Raw genomic sequence first — 19,170 nt, forward strand, 5'->3', positions numbered from 1 at the left:
TGCACAAAAAAACACTATCTGAATAAAAGTTTAGAAAACTGTGTGATCACAAGTTGCACTAAGATGGTAGCAGAAAGAGCGCTAAACCGAAACTGCAGTACATACTAAAGACATTATTCATATGCCGCTGCCGACAATGACAGGCGTTCATGTTGTTGAACGTTTCCTCCGCGACGCGCGAGCGGCTGGTGACGTTAGTCTAAATCGTCCTCACTCGTCATGGGAAACGTCGCTCGTTAAGCCAGGTATTTTTTTAGCAATTGTTTTGGTAGTTATGCGAATTGTGCGTTATGGGAGGTGCACGTTAAGCGAGGTTTCACTGTACGTCTTTATTGCACTCACAACGCCAGATTTGCACCTGGTGGCCAAAATTGGAACTAACTTTTTTTTCAGCGTAAATCGGTTCAGCATGCACACATTAGAATGTCAACGAAGTTTCTATGATAATTACAGCCGAAACCGAACCTCTGTGAGTGGCTGGACTTTATTTATTACCACAAGGTATAACGACGACGGATATAGTGTGCAACGTTCGCTGTTGTCAGAGCCTCCATACGTGAGTAAGTCCATCATGATGCTGTTCGCAGAACCGGGACTCGTCTGTAAAGATGATGTGTCCAGTGGTGTCATAGAGCACATCACTGGCGGCTCCAAACTGAATGTCTAAATTTGGCAGCAAAAGTGCACAGAAACGTGAAAAGGCTATTAAGATCCTGCAATACTGCACGCTAGTGAGTGATGTCTAGTAGGGAGTCCCACAACACTTGCAGCCGAGGCTGGATAACGTGCCTGGGTAACAGCGAAGCGGCAAGGTTGACCCCTTTCATGCTCAGCTGTGTTCGACTCTCTATCCACCTGTTATTCTAATCCTGTTATACACAGATCAACAAAAGTTTACAATTCCCCCGGTTCCCGGAACTCTTGAAGATAGACGTTGACTGTGGATATTGTATCACAGACACAGTCCCTTTCACTGTTCAGAGATGTCACTAAACACGCCCAAAGATGTAAACAACCACGTATGAGCAGCGCCTATTAGACGGAGGGGGTCCGACAGCCGATTAGTTCCAGTCATTCCACCAGGAAGGAGGTACACGACTCGTGTTGTCTGTAGCTCAACCATGCCTAGACGGTCAGTACAGCTGTTCGCGTCCGCATTGTTACATTGCGCCAGGAAGGGCTCTCAACAGGGGAAGTGTCCAGCCGTTTCGGAGTGAACCAAAGCGATGTTGTTCGGACATGGAGGAGATACAGAGAGACAGGAACTGTCGTTGACATGCATCGCTCCGGCCTCCCAAGGGCTACTACTGTATTCGTCGACCGCTACCTACGGAGGAACCCTGACAGTAACGCCACCATGTTGAATAATGCTTTTCGTGCAGCCACAGGACGTCATGTTACGACTCAAACTGTGCGCAATAGGTTGCATGATGTGCAACTTCGCTCCAGACGTCCATGGCGAGGTTGATCTTTGCAACCACGATACCATGCAGCGCGGTACAGATGGGTCCAAAACACGCCGAATGGACAGGTCAAGATTGGCATCAGGTTTTCTTCACCGAACAGTGTCGCACACGCATTCAACCAGACAATCGTCGGAGACGTGTCTGGAGGCAACCCGATCAGGCTGAACGCCTTAGACACACTGTCCAGCGAGTGCAGCAAGGTGGAAGTTCCCTGCTGTTTTGGGATGGCATTATGTGGGGCTGACGTATACCGCTGGTGGTCATGGAAGGCGCCGTAACAGCTGCACGATACGTGAATGCCATCTTCCGATCGATAGTGCAACCATATCGGCAGCATGTTGACGAGGCATTCGTTTTCATGGATGACAATTCGCGCCCCCATCGTGGACATCTTGTGAATGACGTCCTTTAGGTCGGCCGGAGTGGCCGAGTGGTTCTAGGCGCTACAGTCTGGAACCGCGCGACCACTACAGTCGCAGGTTCGAATCCTGCCTCGGACATGGATGTGTGTGATGTCCTTAGGTTAGTTAGGTTTAAGTAGTTCTAAGTTCTAGCGGACTGATGAGCTTAGAAGTTAAGTCCCATAGTGCTCAGAGCCATTTGAACCATTTTGATTGTCCTTCATGATAACAACTTCGCTCGATTAGAGTGGCCAGCATGTTCGCCAGACATGAACCCTGCTGGACGGCAAATGTTCCAAAAAAAAAAAAAAAAGGTTCAAATGGCCCTGAGCACTATGGGATTTAACAGCGGAGGTCATCAGTCGCCTAGAACTTAGAAATACTTAAACCTAACTAACCTAAGGACGTCACACACATCCATGCCCGAGGCAGGATTCAAACCTGCGATCGTAGTGGTCGCGCGGTTCCACACTGAAGCGCCTAGAACCGCTCGGCCACCCCGGCCGGCGGCAAATGTTCCATATAATGGGATATAAATAAATAAGTAAATAAGTAAGTAGACAAACTGAAATAATTCTGTCATCCATGAAAAAAGATTACAAAGTACAATTGAGACAAGGTAGGTATCAGACATTGGAATAGATGCAGAAATGGCTTGGCTCTGAGCACTATGCGACCTAACTTCTGAGGTCATCAGTAGCCTAGAACTTAGAACTAATTAAACCTAACTAACATAAGGACATCACACACATCCATGCCCGAGGCAGGATTCGAACCTGCGACCGTAGCGGTCGCTCGGCTCCAGACTGTAGCGTCTAGAACCGCACGGCCAGTCCGGACGGCTAGATGCAGAAATATTTCTTCAAGAAAATACTCCACTTTTGTCAGATATTAAAGAAAAAATTCCTGGAATGTTACGTCTGGAGCACTGTGCTGAATGTGATCTCTGACGTCATGTAGGCCGTCGTTTAGGTGTCGCGGAATTCTAATGCTGCCATCTCTCTACGTAAACGCCATCGTGGGATTTGCTGATGAGAATGTTGACTCATTTAGAGGCAAACTGCAATATTGTATTCAAATATCACTAGAGGGAAAAATGATTAGCACTTTAGTAAGCAGTGGTGTGCCTATCCAGCACTTTTTATTTTCAGTAGACTTACAGCAGAACGGGAAGAACTTGACTGATAAGCCCCAAGTCTTCAAATCTGATTTGACAAGTTTGCTTGTGGCACACTCCTTTTATACTGTACTCGGAATAATTCAGAACCTCTGTATGTACTGTGTTATTTTACCGTATATGCTCTCACATTTTGTTCGTGTTTTATTAATTCTTTCGTTTATAAATTTTTTGAACTGCTCTCTGTAAACTACGGCATGTACTGACTTATTCTTTGACCAAGTTACTTTGGTTCATGCGATCCCACATAACCATATAAATAAACCAAACAAACAAAAATAAAAAGGAGACGTTTTATTTCGCAGTCATTGCGCCACGTACTGTCCTAAAGTTTTAACGGCAGCAGCAGCAGCAGCAGCAGTCGTTCTGTCCGCAACAAATTGCCTTCAGAGCTGCAGTAGGAAGACAATAATCGCAGGCCTGGACCAATGGCAAGTGTCTTGGCCTGTGACTTAAAATCACTTCGCCACGACGTATAATTACCGCCAGTCAACGCCAGTTCTTCCCGACGCCTCCACAGGGAATAGCGAAGCTCGGGTATAATGAGAGTTACTTTGAAGGAGAAACTATTCCGTGTTCACGGCTGCAAATTATCGCCTAAGCCATACACGTGTGTATCATTATACAAATCCTGTTTTAGTGTTCCCTAATAACCGGTGGTAGATTGTCTTCGACAATTTAAATCCATTTTATCTCTGAGGTGCTAGTCTCGCAGCACTGTGGGAGAAGCTTTGCAGTAATTAAAAGTAAGGAGAGAAACTTGTGACAAGTTCAGGCTGTGTGTCTGTGAGGTATGTCGAATGGAGGAATTGGGCGTAGTCTACTGCCTGCGAAATGCAGTGCTCCGGTACGAATTCTGGCCCACCATACAGTTTTAACTCGTCTTGTATAGTTAACGCAACCCTGTTCTGGATACAGCAACAGAACTCATTTTCTGTGTGGTAATGAATGGCGTCCTGATCTTCAAGCCTCCAACCGCGCAAGTTGGCAGTGGAAAGACACTGGGCTCTATTTCGGAAAGACAGCGGTCCAAATCCCTGTCTGATCATCCACACCATCCTAACGCTGGGATTGTTGATTGATTTCACACGCTATCGTTTCCTAACCGCAACTCATAGTACGTCTCTGATGGGATCGTTGCGACGGGACGTTACACTCTAAGCTCCCTACCGTTGCCTTTAAGCTTTATACGAGTGACTAAATTGATTTCTTGAATATTCTGACATCGAGATCTTCATATTCCCCCAAAGGAATTGTTACGAAAATCGTAAGAAATTCCAGTTCTTGGAACAAAATAAGGAAAGTTGATCGGAAGGGAAATCATAGAACTTTAGGTTCTATAGAAACAGCTGCTGACAGGTTTCCTCTACAAATAAATGAACTTAGCACTTTGTCCCTCAATGAAATTATTTCTGTCTTTAAGGACAGTTGAGTTAGGGTTATTCGGCCCGCCTGGTTAGCCGAGCGGTCTAAGGCACGGCTTGCCGAAGTGGGAAGGAGCGCGTGGTCCCCGGTACGAATCCGCCCGGCTGACTTGTGTCGAGGTCCGGAGAGCCGGCCAGTCTATGGATGGTTTTTAGGCGGTTTGCCATCTCCCTCGGCGAATAAGGGCTGCTTCCCCTTGTTCCGCCACAGCTACACTATGTCGGCGATTGCTGCGCAAACACATTCTTCACGTACGTGTACACAACTATTACTCTACCACGCAAAAATAGGGATTACATTCGTCTGATGTGGGACGTTCCCAGGGGGGTGGGGGAGGGGGGGGGGGTGAATTCACCGGGGGCCAAACCCGAATGGTTCGTGTGGGGTGGCGGAGGGGTGGAAATTTGTGCCGGTCGAGGACTCCGGTAGTCATTGTGGGGTGGACCACTGCGGCTGCGGCGGGGTCAGAGCCTCTCCGTCATATCTAGGTCCCCGGTTAATATACAATACAATACGGTTATTCACAGATATGTAAAGTTTATGTAACTGAGTGTTTTCTGTCCAGTCAGTCATGTCCAATAGAGCAGACAACACACAGGATGACGCGGCCTGTACTTCATTTTCTGAAATAAACTAGGAGGGACTAAAAGGAAAAGGGTAGGTGGAAAACCATTACTCCCAGCCACATAGGGCATTGCGGTATTGCAATGGCGAAAGTGGAAATTTGTGCCGGACAAGGACTCAAACCAGGATGTTCCAAATCTCTAGAACGCTTGGCTTAACCGCCCCAGCCATCCGGACACGTCTCCCATCCGACCCAAATTCTCATCTTCTCACACGCTGCATTGTAGCGACTCTCGTCCATTACACCTTCTAATCGCAAATTCTATCCGCACAGAAACATATGTCATAGAGCCGCCGCACTCGCTAATACTTGGTGAACATTAATGAAACCGACAAACCGGAGGAACGGATTCCTGACTGGAAATGGAGGACGAAAGTTCCTGTGAACATGTGTCCGAAAATGGACTGTGTGCGTGCAACGACGACACAGTACAGGGCTGTATCGCATCCACGTCACAACGGATATTCAAAGCGGCTTCCATGGGGTTGCAAGTGATAGGGATAGTAGCGGTTGTCATGCAGGATACACTTAATCGTACTTTGACTTACACCATTTGGCGGGCCACTTGGATGGAGCTTGTACCAGGGTTCGTCTCAATATCCTGTAGAACCCGGTCCTCCAGATCTGGTGTACGCACATCCCGCCGCCTCCCAGCACGTTCGTCTGTCTGAAAGGACCCATGATCACACAAGTGCCCCAAAAGGGGCTGAAATGTTGTATGATGTTGTTGGTGTCGGTGGAGATACTTGTTTTAGTATAGCTTGCTTCCTCTCGGCCGTTTCCATCTGCTTGGCCGTACAAAAACGCCATCTCGGGTTGTTCCCGACCTGAATACCGGACAGTTCTGCTGCTTAAATCCGCTGAATCCATCACACAGCTTGCAGCGCACAAGGAACACACGGCACGTGGTCAGTGGAACATTCATTCATCACTGCCATCTACCGTGACAACGGTGCATTTTCGGACTCGTGTTCAAAAGACCTTTTTTCCTACGTTTCCAGTCAGGCGTCCGTCCATGTATATGTCGGTTTTATTAATGTTCACCCTGTATTAATGTAGACTAACTGAGTGTTGTCTGTACTGTTGGCTATATGAGTATGTAAAGAGGGCAGTTCTTTTCAGTCGATTCTACATGCGTTGGGGAAGTCAGTCTTTCTGTAAGTGTTTTCTAAGTGGAGGGTCGTTTCCCTTTCTGTCTTGCCTTACTTACAAGGGAAGCTCCCCATAGCACACCCTCAGATTTGATAGTAAAATGGCCCAGTGGATAGCCCATCGAAAACCGATCACAGATCAAGCATGAAAACAGGAAGATCTAGCGATTTGCGAGAAAAGAAGGAAAATAGAAACAGCTCAAGATGTAAAACATCGAGGGTGTTGCAAGAACAGCGGCGTAGTGGTTGTGTGGTCATGGTTTTAGGCTTCAAAGCGGGAGATCCGTGTTCACTCTCCGTCTCGCCATTTTTTTCACAAAATTATGAACTTCTTGTCCGGTAATTCATATAGTATGAATTTCATACTATTCATTGGGTAAAAAAATATAAGTCATGCGGTAAGAAAATATACTGAAGCATCAGAACAACTGGTATGGGCATACAGAGATGTGTAAAGAGATAGAATACGCTTATGTGAGACAACAAGTGTCCGGCGCAGTTCTTAGATCGGTTACTGCTGCTACAATGGCAGGTTATCAAGATTTGAGTCTGAACACGGTGTTATGGTCGGCGCACGAGCGATGGGACACAGCATCTTCGATGTAGCGATGAAGTGGGGATTTTTCCGTACGTCTATTTCACCAGTGTACCGTGAATATTAGGAATCCGCTAAGACATCAAATCTCCAACACTGCTGCGGCCGGAAAAAGATCCTGCAAGAACGGGACCAACAGCGACTGGAGAGAATCGTTAAACGTGATAGAAGTGCATCCCTTCTGCAAATTCTGCAGATTTCAATGCGGGGTCGACAACAAGTGTGGGCGTGCGAACCATTCAACGAAACATCATCGATATGGGCTTTCGTAGGCGAAGGCCCACCCGTGTACCCTTGATGACTGCACGACACAAAGCTTTACGCCTCGCCTAGGACCGTCAACACCGGCATTGGACCTTTGATGTCTGGCAACGTGTTTCCTTGTCGGACGAGTCTCGTTTCAAGTTGCATCGAGCCAATGGACGTGTACGGGTATGGAGGCAACCACATGAATCCGTGGACCCCCATGTCAGCAGGGGACTGTTCAACCTGGTGGAGGCCCTGTAATGGGTGGGGCGTGTGCAGCTGGAGCGATATGGGACCCCTGAAACGTCTAGATACGATTCTGACAGGTGACAACTACATAAGCATGCTGTCTGATCACATGCATGAATTCACGTCCATTGTGCGGACTTGGGCAATTCCAGCAGGACAATGCGACACCCCACACGTCCAGAATTGCTACAGAGCGGCTCCAGGAACACTCTTCTGAGTTTAAACACTTCCGCTCAACAGAAAACTCCCCAGGCATATCTGGGAGCATATCTGGGATGCATTGCAATGTGCTGCTCAGAGGAGATCTCCAGCATCTCATATTATTTCGAATTTATGGAGAGACCTGCAGGAGTCATGATGTGTTTCCTCGACATTAGTCGAGTCCTTGCCACGTCGTGTTGCGGTACTTCTGCGTGGTTCTGGGAGCCCTACACGATATTAGGCACGTGTACCACTTTGTTTGGCTTTTCAGTGTATTACTGTCGCAAGTAAATGTGACGAACAGTGAGAGTAGAAGACCTGCCTCGTGGATATCGCACACGAATGAAAACAACAATTAAATGGATGTGTACTTGGTTACAACAAAGTAATTCAAGAGTCATAACTTCCCAAACGGACAGCAGGTGTCATAACATGTGGTACTTGTGTAGAACAAATACATACACACATCTGGAGGTCCCTTCCTTACACTTCGCTGTTGCAAACGGACGTTACACCACGACACAGACACAAATTTGAATACAGCGAACAGACACGTCATTGACTGGACGGACAATTTATAGTTTTGTGAAAAAAAAAATATATGAGGCATGAGGATCTCCCTCTTCGCAGTCCAACACCGTGATCACATAACCACGACACCGTCGCTATTTAGGTTTTTTGTTGACAGTACATACTGTCCGATTGTGAATGGGTATGTTTACTGACTAGAAGACCGTCCATGTTTTCAAGGTCTCCTGCAAGCTGCTGAAAAGTGTCCTGTGTTAAATATAGCTTGTAGTTTCTAGAATTCCTCGCCATTCTCGAGATGCCTAGTTCTCATGCTTCTTACAAGGGAACCTCCCCATCGCACCATCCCTCAGATTTAGTTATAGGTTGGCATAGTGGATAGGCCTTGAAAAACTGAACACAGATCAATCGAGAAAACAGGAAGAAGTTGTGTGGAACTATGAAAAAAAAAAGCAAAATATACAAACTGAGTAGTCCATGCGCAAAATAGGCAACATCAAGGATAATCTGAGCTTCGGACCGTCGTGGTCCCGTGGTTAGCGTGAGCAGCTGCGGAATGAGAGGTCCTTGGTTCAAGTCTGCCCTCGAATGAAAAGCCGGCCGGTGTGGCCGTGCGGTTAAAGGCGCTTCAGTCTGGAACCGCGTGACCGCTACGGTCGCAGGTTCGAATCCTGCCTCGGGCATGGATGTGTGTGATGTCCTTAGGTTAGTTAGGTTTAATTAGTTCTAAGTTCTAGGCGACTGATGACCTCAGAAGTTAAGTCGCATAGTGCTCAGAGCCATTTGAATCGAATGAAAATTTTAATTTTCAGACCATTATCTAAGTTCAGGCACTCACACATAATCAACTTCGCTCTCCAAAATTTCAGGACATGTTCAGATTTGCTTGGACATACGCAGGATTTGACGGTCTACACACGGAACAATTTGAAAACGTTAAAAACATATGTTTTGACAGAGGACAGGGAAAACTGTGCGACTGTGAAGCTGTTGCATTCATTTGTTGCAGTTTATGTGACAAACTCTTATGTTTTCATCACTTTTTTGGGAGTGATTATCACATCCACAACAAAACCTAAATCTGGCAAGGTAGAAGAATCTTTTTACCCATTCGCCAAGTGTATAAGTTAGGTGGGTCGACAACATATTCCTGTCATGTGACGCACATGCCGTCACCAGTGTCGTACATAATATATCAGACGTGTTTTCCTGTGGAGGAATCGGTTGACTTATGACCTTGCGATCAAATGCTTTCGGTTCCCATTACAGAGGCACGTCCTTTCGTCTACTAATCGCAGGGTTTTGCGCTGCGGTCGCAAAACACAGACACTAAAATTATTACAGTGAACAGAGACGTCAATGAACGAACGGACAGATCATAACTTCAGGAAAATAAAGAAAATAAACTTTTCACTCGTGGGGAGACTTGAACCAAGGACCTCTCGTTCCGCAGCTGGTCACGCTAACCACGGACCACGACGCTCCTGAGCTCATACTCTCCTTGATGTTGCCTATGTTGCGCATGGACTACTCAATTTGTATATTTTGCTTATTTTTTCATAGTTCCACACAACTTCTTCCTGTTTTCTCGATTGATCTGAGTTCAGTTTTTCAAGGCCTATCCACTGTGCCAACTTATAACTAAATCTGAGGGGGATGCGATGGGGAGGTTCCCTTGTTAGAAAGTTACCTTACCGATTAGGAAACCCGTAAATGTAAAAATATGATCTACGTAAGTAATATGTGGTTTCCTGTTGGAGCCACGCCCCGTAGTGCAACAGTTGAATACTGATGTCGCTCCTTATCCGCCTTTGCAGGAGGGTAGCGGCTACACGATGCGGCCCTCGTGGCACCGGCCGCAGCTGCACATCCGGCGGGACCTGCACCCGCCGCCACCACCGCCCCCGAGCGCCACCGTCACCAGCGGCAGCAGCGCCGCCCCCGCCGCCGCGTCCGCCCCCGAGTCGCTGCTGTTCCGACGGCGGCCGCCAGAACCGCCAGACATCTCGCCTCCTCCACCGCAGCAGCCGCCGAGGCCTTCGGCGCCACTGCCAGCTCCGCCCCCGCCACCCCCACCGCCGCCGCCTAGAGAGACGCCGTCCGCCGCCCCCAGAGAGACGCCGCCTCCTCCGACCGTTCCACCTCCGGCGCCGCCGCCGCCGCAGTCGCAGCCCTCCACTTCCAAGACGGAACCCCCGCAACCGCCTCCGCCGCTCCGGCCTCCGCAGCATAGGCCGTCCACCAGCAAGATGCACGGCTTCAGCATCGAGGAGATCATGCGGCGCTGACGCGGCTCGCCGCCCCCTGCCGCCGCCCCCGACGCGCTGTCCCCCTGTCTGATCTCAAATACGGCTTCCTCTGACAGAACAGCGGGCCGGGCCGGACGTTCCCTGCTAGCGTGTGTTTAGAACTGTCACCTGGTTACACTCAGCAACAATGGAAACACGGTGCACCAGATACTGTCGGCAAAACAACTGATCCCGGAATTACTGATGTTTCCTTTCTAATGTAATGACCGAAATATTTTGTGGTCGTTCCATCAGCAGGTATTTTCCTTCAGAATGTCGTCGTGTTACTGTTCCAGAAACCATTGTTGGAGCACTTTGTACAAAATTCGAGCTTGACAACATCGCGTGCTGTTTGATTGAAGACAATGTTTCCAGAGCGACGTTAGCTGTTGCTTGTGAATTGTGTTAGATTTATCTTTCACATAGTGGTGGAATAGAAGGCAATCTCGTGTTGCAGATAGGTTTCTAATCGTAAATCTACGGTTGTCTCGGCTATAAAGAACTGCCTGCTGTGGACGTCCCTTCGAACTTGATGTAACAGAGGCGTAGCTTTGTGAACGATTCAGTTTGTGAAGTGTTTAGAAGGTTTTGCCTTAGCCTGTTGGCGGAAGAACTGAAGCATTATATTAACACACGTTCTTATTTCACACGTTGGAGTCTGAGAGGTCGTTATACTTTATGGAAGTTATCATGTTGGCCGGAGAATGGAACAAGGAGAAGATAGACATACGTATATGAATATAGTAATTAGTCCCCTGAAGTGCTAAAGGAGAGGTGCTTCTGCTTCTTCAATCCATTCACATATATTACTCCAAAATTAATTGGACTACAAGGTGGTTTTTGAAAAGTGCAGCTGTTTACGACTGTTTGTGCTTTGTGACATGAAGATATTTGCCCGAATGAAGTGAGAGGAAAAAATGCGCTTGTTTCGCCTCCTGTGTGTTTCTCCTCTCCCTCTCTTTCTACCATCTTTCATCCCAGTGGAATGTTTCGCATGCGTTTGCCATATAGGAAACTTGTCTACCCATAGAGTTGTTTGTGTTGTGCAGCGCACTTGTCTGACTGCAATACACTCACATTCGTCAACATGATTTCTTTATTTACTCTTTCTAGCGAGAGTGGACCCCCCTGCACCATGTAAACTACGAATTCAAATCCATCCCAGTTCCAAAGAAGCTCTTCCACATATTAAGTGCGAGGAAGTGTTGAAGTAGAACAGAAAACGTTATGTAAATAGTGAAGTGGGTGTTTTCGAAGTGATTTTGGGAGTGGCCTTCAGTGCAACGAACTTCGCAACGGCATCGAAGAAATGAAGCTCAATTTAATATTTATTTCACCGTTTTATGACGTTTGTACAGCTTATTTGTGTTGGTAGTTCCTTAATTTGTTGTTTTGTTTATAGGTTTACTGTTACCTTAGTGGTGTGGTAGTTCCAGAGTTACTTGGATGGACAAATACGACGGGAGCAGAAGTGTATATAGTAGCTGTGCTTGCTGGATACTCATCTCTTACTTGGGGCTAATGTCAAGGGAACAGAATATGTAGAAGCTTGAATTTGGTGTTCGATAAGCAGAATAAAATGTAAAATCGTACCAAATGTACTAATGAAATGTGTTGCTGTTAATGTACAAATGACCCACGAGCACCAAAGACAACTAAGATGAAACAAAGAAATTCCTATTCTGAAGTGGTTGCGGGATGATCTGATGGTTATCATCGTCTGTAACAGTAAGAAGATCTTTGCCATTTTCTGGAGGAGGAAAGTTTTTTCTAAAACAAACAAAAAAATTCTATGCTTCTTTCGTGAAGTGTGTACATATATTCAGTTTAATCAGTTATGTAAATTTCGTTTAGCCGATTTCTAAATTTTAATTACATATGATGTAATCTCTTGGTAATAAAATATTGTTGAATAAATTGTGTCGTTCGTTTAAAATATACCAATAATTGACCTGAGAGAGAAGCTGTTCACTGTCTATGTGAACTGACTTGTTCTACAAACTTTCAAGAAGGTACACTGGATGACTGTGATTCATGAGTTTTGCTGATAGATACCATACAGAAGAACTACGAGCTTAAGAACTATTTTTCGTAGCGTAGCAGTGAAATCAATCGATGTTTCTCGACCTTGAACTGTGTCTTGCATTGTGATGTGTTTAATCTAAATCAGTTCAATGGCAGTGGACGAGAGAATTATTCTGCGATCCGCGGGATGGCAAAATGTTCCTCTGCTGCCTCACGAAAAGATTCATAATTTTTTTGAGCAGTGGAAAGAACGAACGCAAACATGTCTGGCCTCAAACGGGTCCTGCTCCGAAGTAGGCTAACTGGATGTGGGTTAAGTTTGCAAATTTGTTACTCCAGCCTGACTCCTTTTTCCTCAGACTTCGTAAACGAGATACTTCGGTGCAGGTTTGTAATAAACTGTTAGTCCACTGTAAACAGTTGCTGAAGTCTGATAGAACTTGGCGCAGCGCAACGACATGGTACAGACTCGGAAAATAATGATTGGCCGTTTATTGTTGTTGTCGTCGTCGTAGTTGTTTTCGGTCCGAAGACTGGTTTGATAAAGCTCTCCACGCTTGTCTACCCTGTGCATAATTCCTTCACATCTGCAAAACTGTTGGAAAATGCAGCCACTTGAGCCTGATCACTGTAGTCAAATCTTGGTCCCCCTCTACGATCTGTACCCATTACGGTTCCCTCTGCAGCTAAGCTATTACGTGCTGCCTCAGAATGTATGCTGTTAACCTAACCCCTTTTTTAGTCAAGTGTGCCATAAATTTATATTCCCATGGATTCGATTCAGTACCCATTAGATAGCTTATCTACCCACCTAAAAATCAGCATTCTCCTGATGCATATCATTTCAGAAGCTTCTGTTCTCTTCTTGTCTGCACTGTTTATCGTCCATTTTTCACTTACTGACAAGGCTACGCTCCAAATAAATACCTTGAGAAAAGACTTTCTAATATTTAAGTTTATATTCAATATATCCTCCCTGTTACGGCCATCGTCAGCTACTTTGCCTTCCATCTAGCAAAACTCGTTCACTATTTTTAGTGCCTTATTTCCTAATCTAATTCCATAATTTTCATCTGATTTAATTCCACTAAACTCCATTAATCTGTTTGCCCTTTTATTGGTGATCATCTTATAACATATTTTCAAGAAACGATCTGTTTCTTTCAACTGATCTACCTTCGTCATCTCTGACGGAATGAAAACGTTATCGGCAGCCCGTAAAGTTTTTGTATCTTGTCGCTGAACTTTAAATTCCCTTCCAAATGATTAATTGGTTTCACGTACTACTTTCTCAGTTTGCAGATTGAATAATCTACCGACCCATCTCAAAATTCCCTTCCAAATGATTAATTGGTTTCGCGTACTACTTGCTCAGTTTGCAGATTGAATAATCTACCGACCCATCTCACTCCCTTCTTAATGACAGCCTCCATTTCATGTCCTTCGACTCTTATAACAGCTCTCTTATTTCTATACTAGTTCAGATAATACTTCGCTCCTTGTATTTTGTCCTTGCTACGTCCAGAATTTCGAAGAGCGCTGAAAATATTGACGTAAGCTCCAATGTCGAAGAGTATATTCCAGTCAACATTGTTAAAAGGTCTTTTCAAAGCTACGAATTCCACAAATATAGTTTGCAATCCCTCTTTTAGAATATGTCGTAGGGGCAGTATTGTCTATCGCTTCCCTACATTTTTCCGAATCCCAGTTTGATATTCCTCCAAGTAGGTTGCTACCAATCTTTCGATTCTTCTGTAAGTAAATCGCTCAGAATTTGCGACCATGAAATATTGGGCTGACAGCTCGGTAACATTTACACCATGTGGCTTCTTTGGAATTGCGATTCTTTAATTCTTCTTGAAGTCTGCGAGAACCGCAACCGTTTCACACTGGACATTGATTCCTAATGAAAAGAGGGGTCCGATGTTATTATTTGTTGTCTGCCACGACGTCCATCTTCCAAAACACATCGCAAATACTGAGTCTGACCAAAATGAGTATATTGACCAGACTAGCCTATGAAGAACAAGAGCTCCTTAGCAAACCCATTTGCCTGCAAACGATGGGGTTGGGTGAATGATTTTACAATGTACACACAATTTATGTACTCGGAACTTTTCGTTGGTACACAATAGACAGGTGTTCTGAATATCCTTCTAACCCACTTTGGTGATATTGTTATGAGACACGAAGAGTCCGAAGCCATCTCCACGAGAGTGAGCCTTACTAAATCTCCTTCAGACTCAAGATAGTAATCAAGCTTGTGACTACCATTTACCACTCATTACCAATTCACATGCTTCCATCTGGAAACGACGCGGCAGACAATTATTCATCACTACATGAAACGACTTCACATTGTTCCAAAGTCCTGCTACCACATCAGTGCGCTATTCGACTGTTAGTCGAGTAAGTATTGTAGTTGGCGAAAGACGCAACCAGCCACAAATACTTTTCAGGCTACCATGCTAATCCTCAGATGCATGTCGTCTGCTCTACAATACGGTCGAATAGATGGCGATTTGTTTTGTTGTGGTCCAAGTGTTTTCTGGCTCGATGTATATGTTCTTGAATGAACATGGTGATGTGTGGGACCGCGCGACTGCTACGGTCGCAGGTTCGAATCCTGCCTCGGGCATGGATGTGTGTGCTGTTCTTAGGTTAGTTAGGTTTAAGTAGTTCTAAGTTCTAGGGGACTGATGACCTCAGATGTTAAGTCCCATAGTGCTGAGAGCCATTTTTTGATGTGTGGAATTAAAGAACATTTACATCGAGCTGGAAAACCACATGGACGACAACGAAACAAATCGCCATCTACTGGAACGTATTGTGGAGCAGACGAAATGCTGTTGATCAAATCATCTGTGAAACGAAAAGTATTAGCCATGTGAGGATGAGCATGGTAACCCGAAACTGGTTATGGCACTAAAATAAAACATTTGAAAACTATTTGTGTCTGGCTGGGCCATTCACCAACTATCATTAACGGCCGCGGAGTTCACAAGATCCAATATGAAAAAATAACGTTGAGTATTGTATTCAGTTCTTGGATCAGTAGATGAGTAGTCGAAATACTGACATAAACACGATCGAGGTTGCCCATACTATTGATCAGTGACTTGGGTTTTCGCACTGAACTAACCGAAACTATAAGAGGGAAACGGAAAACACCATGTATGGAACACGTAGCCGTAAGTACAACTTCATGGTGATATTAAGTGTCAAAAGGCCACTTAAAAAATGGCTAACAATTGGCTTGACTTGACTGACGGAATAAGCCTGAAGATGGCCAGTGATGAAATGCATTGTCATTAGTTGTTTATTAATTTGATTAAAAGTATCTTTGATTTATGTAGTCATGATCTGCCTAGACGGATACGAGTATTTGTTTATTCTAAATATGAGACAGGTGTGAACGCTGCTGCTGAAAGGAGGTGAAGGCTGTGGAGTGTGCTGCATTGAACGTAACAGGTACGTAATGATTCGATCTTATATTTCTGTTCTTCACCCCAGAGTCTGCCACAAACGAGAAGGCTGACTGACTTTTTCCGTCTTGCGTAAATACTTGAAAGTTATGCTTAAGGGGAGGTTTACTATCTTTGGCCCGAAGAAAGCATGTTCTTTGAGAATGTTTTTCTCGGGATGTGTTAAAGATATCAATGTCAAATTTGTTCAAAATGTTTATTGATATTTCCTTTACAAACTGGAATTTTTTTGACCAGGAATGTCGGAAGACCAAAGCCGTCGGAACGAAACAAAATTCCGATGTAGACCTCCACGCGCGGTATGTCACAGGACAGCTGGCTCGTCTGAAATCAAAATTGAGTTGACGTTAGCGACGTATTTAAGATTCTTTAGGAGCTGTACCTCGCTTTAGTTATTTGGACCATAGGAAACAAAATGGCCGCCATTTGAAAAAAAACACGGTTTTTCTCATCGATTTTTGGACTTCGTTGGCCAAGTAAAAATATTTATAATTGATGGATCGGAATAAAAGTGGTACAACTCCGAGACAATATAGTTAGCTTCGTCAGAAACAAAGAGTCATGCCAATCGGTTCAATAGATTTGAAGTTACCAAACCGCGCGATAAAAAAAGTCATTTCGAGAAAAACTCGTTTGAACTTTTGACTACATATAAATGAAATATTATGCAACGTACGTTCAATCTGCTATTCCGGGTCCATTAACTAGTCCTTCTTCATAGAGAACGTTTTGCTCGATCTGGGCCATCCTGCGGTGCTTCAGAGCCGCTCGTACGGCCGGTGACAAGCGGTTGCCGGCCGTGGTGGTCTCGCTGTTCTAGGCGCTCAGTCCGGAACCGCGCGACTGCTACGGTCGCAGGTTCGAATCCTGCTTCGGGAATGGATGTGTGTGATGTCCTTAGGTTAGTTAGGTTTAAGTAGTTCTAAGTTCTAGGGGACTGATGACCACAGCAGTTAAGTTCCATAGTGCTCAGAGCCATTTGAACCATTTGAAAAGCGGTTTTCGGCCGCTTGAATCCGGTGGTCGTCCGAATGCTTGGCGAACTCCGTCGAATAGAGTCCCAGGGTGACGTCCATCGTTGTCATGGTCTTCAGAATTGCTGAATACCCTTCGTTGAAGCTGCTCACTGCCAGGAAAGTCGGAGTCTCCACACTTTTCTCACCAGAATGCAAATGCTTGGGGGCTAACTTCCAAACACATGCGTTCAAACTTTCATTTTAATTTTGTGTGTTTTCTCCCAAGCACCGGTACAATAAGTCGTCCTCCGAAAGAAAAAAACTGGTGCGTGAAGAAGGCCGATTTCAGGCAGGTGCATTGCTTTGTTCAACTGCGAATAACAAACATTTCCGTTCCGTATTCGGAAAAACCGTTTCAGGGGTGGATTCTAAACACTTTTATTGATCCAAAAATTCAATTTAAAAGATCTATTTTTTGAACCAAAAGATAGTAAACCTCCCCTTAAGCAGTATAATAACGAATGTGGCAATAAGATGTAAACTACTCAACAGTTCGAAAGAAATTACTCTCACAAGGATATTGATTATATCAGTATGTCAAAACTGTAATGATTTTTGTCAGAGATGGTGTTAATAAAATAGCTTGGTGGCAGAACAGGAGTTCTGAAGAACTTTTACGTTGAACTATACAAGTATTTAAGATACTTACAACATTCGTCCTTACCTCCCTCTTTTTTCGCTTTACAAGTTTGAGGACAGGCTGCTTATACCAAAACAAGAAAGAAAGTATAATAAACCTGGGCACTAAAATGCATACCTTAAGTGTTATGAACATTTGTTCATCTTCGATACTATGAAGCACATCTCTTGTACTGAAAGCTATTTGATTTCTATATTTTCTTAGAGGAGGTCCTACGGACCAAAAGAAGAGAACAATGTCCAGTGCACATTTGTCCTAAAATGCACACTTCAAGAGCTATGAGAACTTGTTTTGTAGATGAGATGTCGTTTCACAGTAACGAAGGTGAATAAGTGCTAATAGCCCTTAATGTATGCATTTTAGACCCATTGTTTACTGGACAGTTTTGTTTATTTTGGTCCGTAGTGCCAACCTGCCAAAATATGGAAAGTAAAGGGCTTACAGCAGAAGAGATGTGTTTACAATGTGTGAGATGAACAACTGCTCGTAGCTCTTAAAGTATTATACCATGGGATGAACCATACTAATATTTGAAAACTCTGTAAAGATTGTCGCTTCTACTCGTAAGAGGAAATGGTGAAAGGCTGTTATGTATGAAGTAAGCATATAATTAAAAAAAAGTTCTTTGGAGTGATAATTCACTTAAATCTTCCATAGGAAAGCTTTATTTCTCATGATCAGTGTAATATTCGCGCGAGACGATGCTATATCTTGGGTATATTCGTGCTACGTGTGGTCAAAAAGGGAGAATATGTATCGTCCTTACAGCGATGGGGTTGTGTTAATATGAAATCCTAATTACACAGTGCATTTCGTAAGCAACATCGAAAACTGACGCGGCAGAAAGTACACCGTAACAGAAGTCAAAACGCTGCGGCAGCAAAGTCCACAAAAGTCCCGTTTCCGTTCTAATGGTGAATATGTGGTTATTAGCCGCCGCTGCCTTCGTTATGAAATATTGTCCTATTTAGTAAGATTCTTCTGAAGTGTAAACTTTTCCATTAAGTGCCCATTTTTCTATGCTTAAATTTTTATCATAGTCCGTGATTGTGGAATGTGATTTCCTAAGCAACATCGAAAACTGACGCGGCAGAAAGTACACCGTAACAGAAGCCAAAACGCCGGCTCTGGGCGCTACAGTCTGTAACCGCGCGACCGCTTCGGTCACAGGTTCGAATGCTGACTCGGGTATGGATGTGTGTGATGTCAAAAATGGTTCAAATGGGTTTGAGCACTATGGGACTTAACTTCTGAGGTTGTCAGTCCCCTAGAACTTAGGACTACTTAAACCTAACTAACCTAAGGAAATCACACACATCCATATCCGATGCAGGATTCGAACCTGCTACCGTAGCGGTCGCGTGGTCCCAGACTGTAGCGCCTGGAACCGCTCGGCCACTCCGGCCGGCTTGTGTGATGTCCTTAGGTTAGTTAATTTTAAGTAGATCTAAGTTCTAGGGGACTGATGACCTCAGAAGTTAAGTCCCATAGTGCTCAGAGCCATTTGAACCAAGAAGCCAAAACGCTGCGGTAGTAGAGTCCAAAAAAAAAAAAAAAAAAAAGAAGTTCTAATGTGTGTGAAATCTTATGGGACTTAACTGCTAAGGTCATCAGTCCCTAAGCTTACACACTACTTAACCTAAATTATCCTA

General features: G+C 44.7%; 1 protein-coding gene across 1 annotated transcript in view; it reads left to right on the forward strand.

Annotated features, from left to right (window-relative positions):
• LOC124593988 (protein bowel-like) overlaps window positions 1-11,874 on the forward strand; it is a 295,269-nt gene extending 283,395 nt beyond the window's left edge. Inside the window, exon 4 of the mRNA XM_047132340.1 lies at window positions 11,772-11,874. Within this exon, the coding sequence (XP_046988296.1) occupies window positions 11,772-11,874 (103 nt within the window). The remainder of the gene's footprint in view (window positions 1-11,771) is intronic.
• Window positions 11,875-19,170: the final 7,296 nt, after the last annotated feature.

Source organism: Schistocerca americana, chromosome 2, assembly GCF_021461395.2.
Source record: "Schistocerca americana isolate TAMUIC-IGC-003095 chromosome 2, iqSchAmer2.1, whole genome shotgun sequence".
Classification (NCBI taxonomy): Eukaryota; Metazoa; Arthropoda; class Insecta; order Orthoptera; family Acrididae; genus Schistocerca; species Schistocerca americana.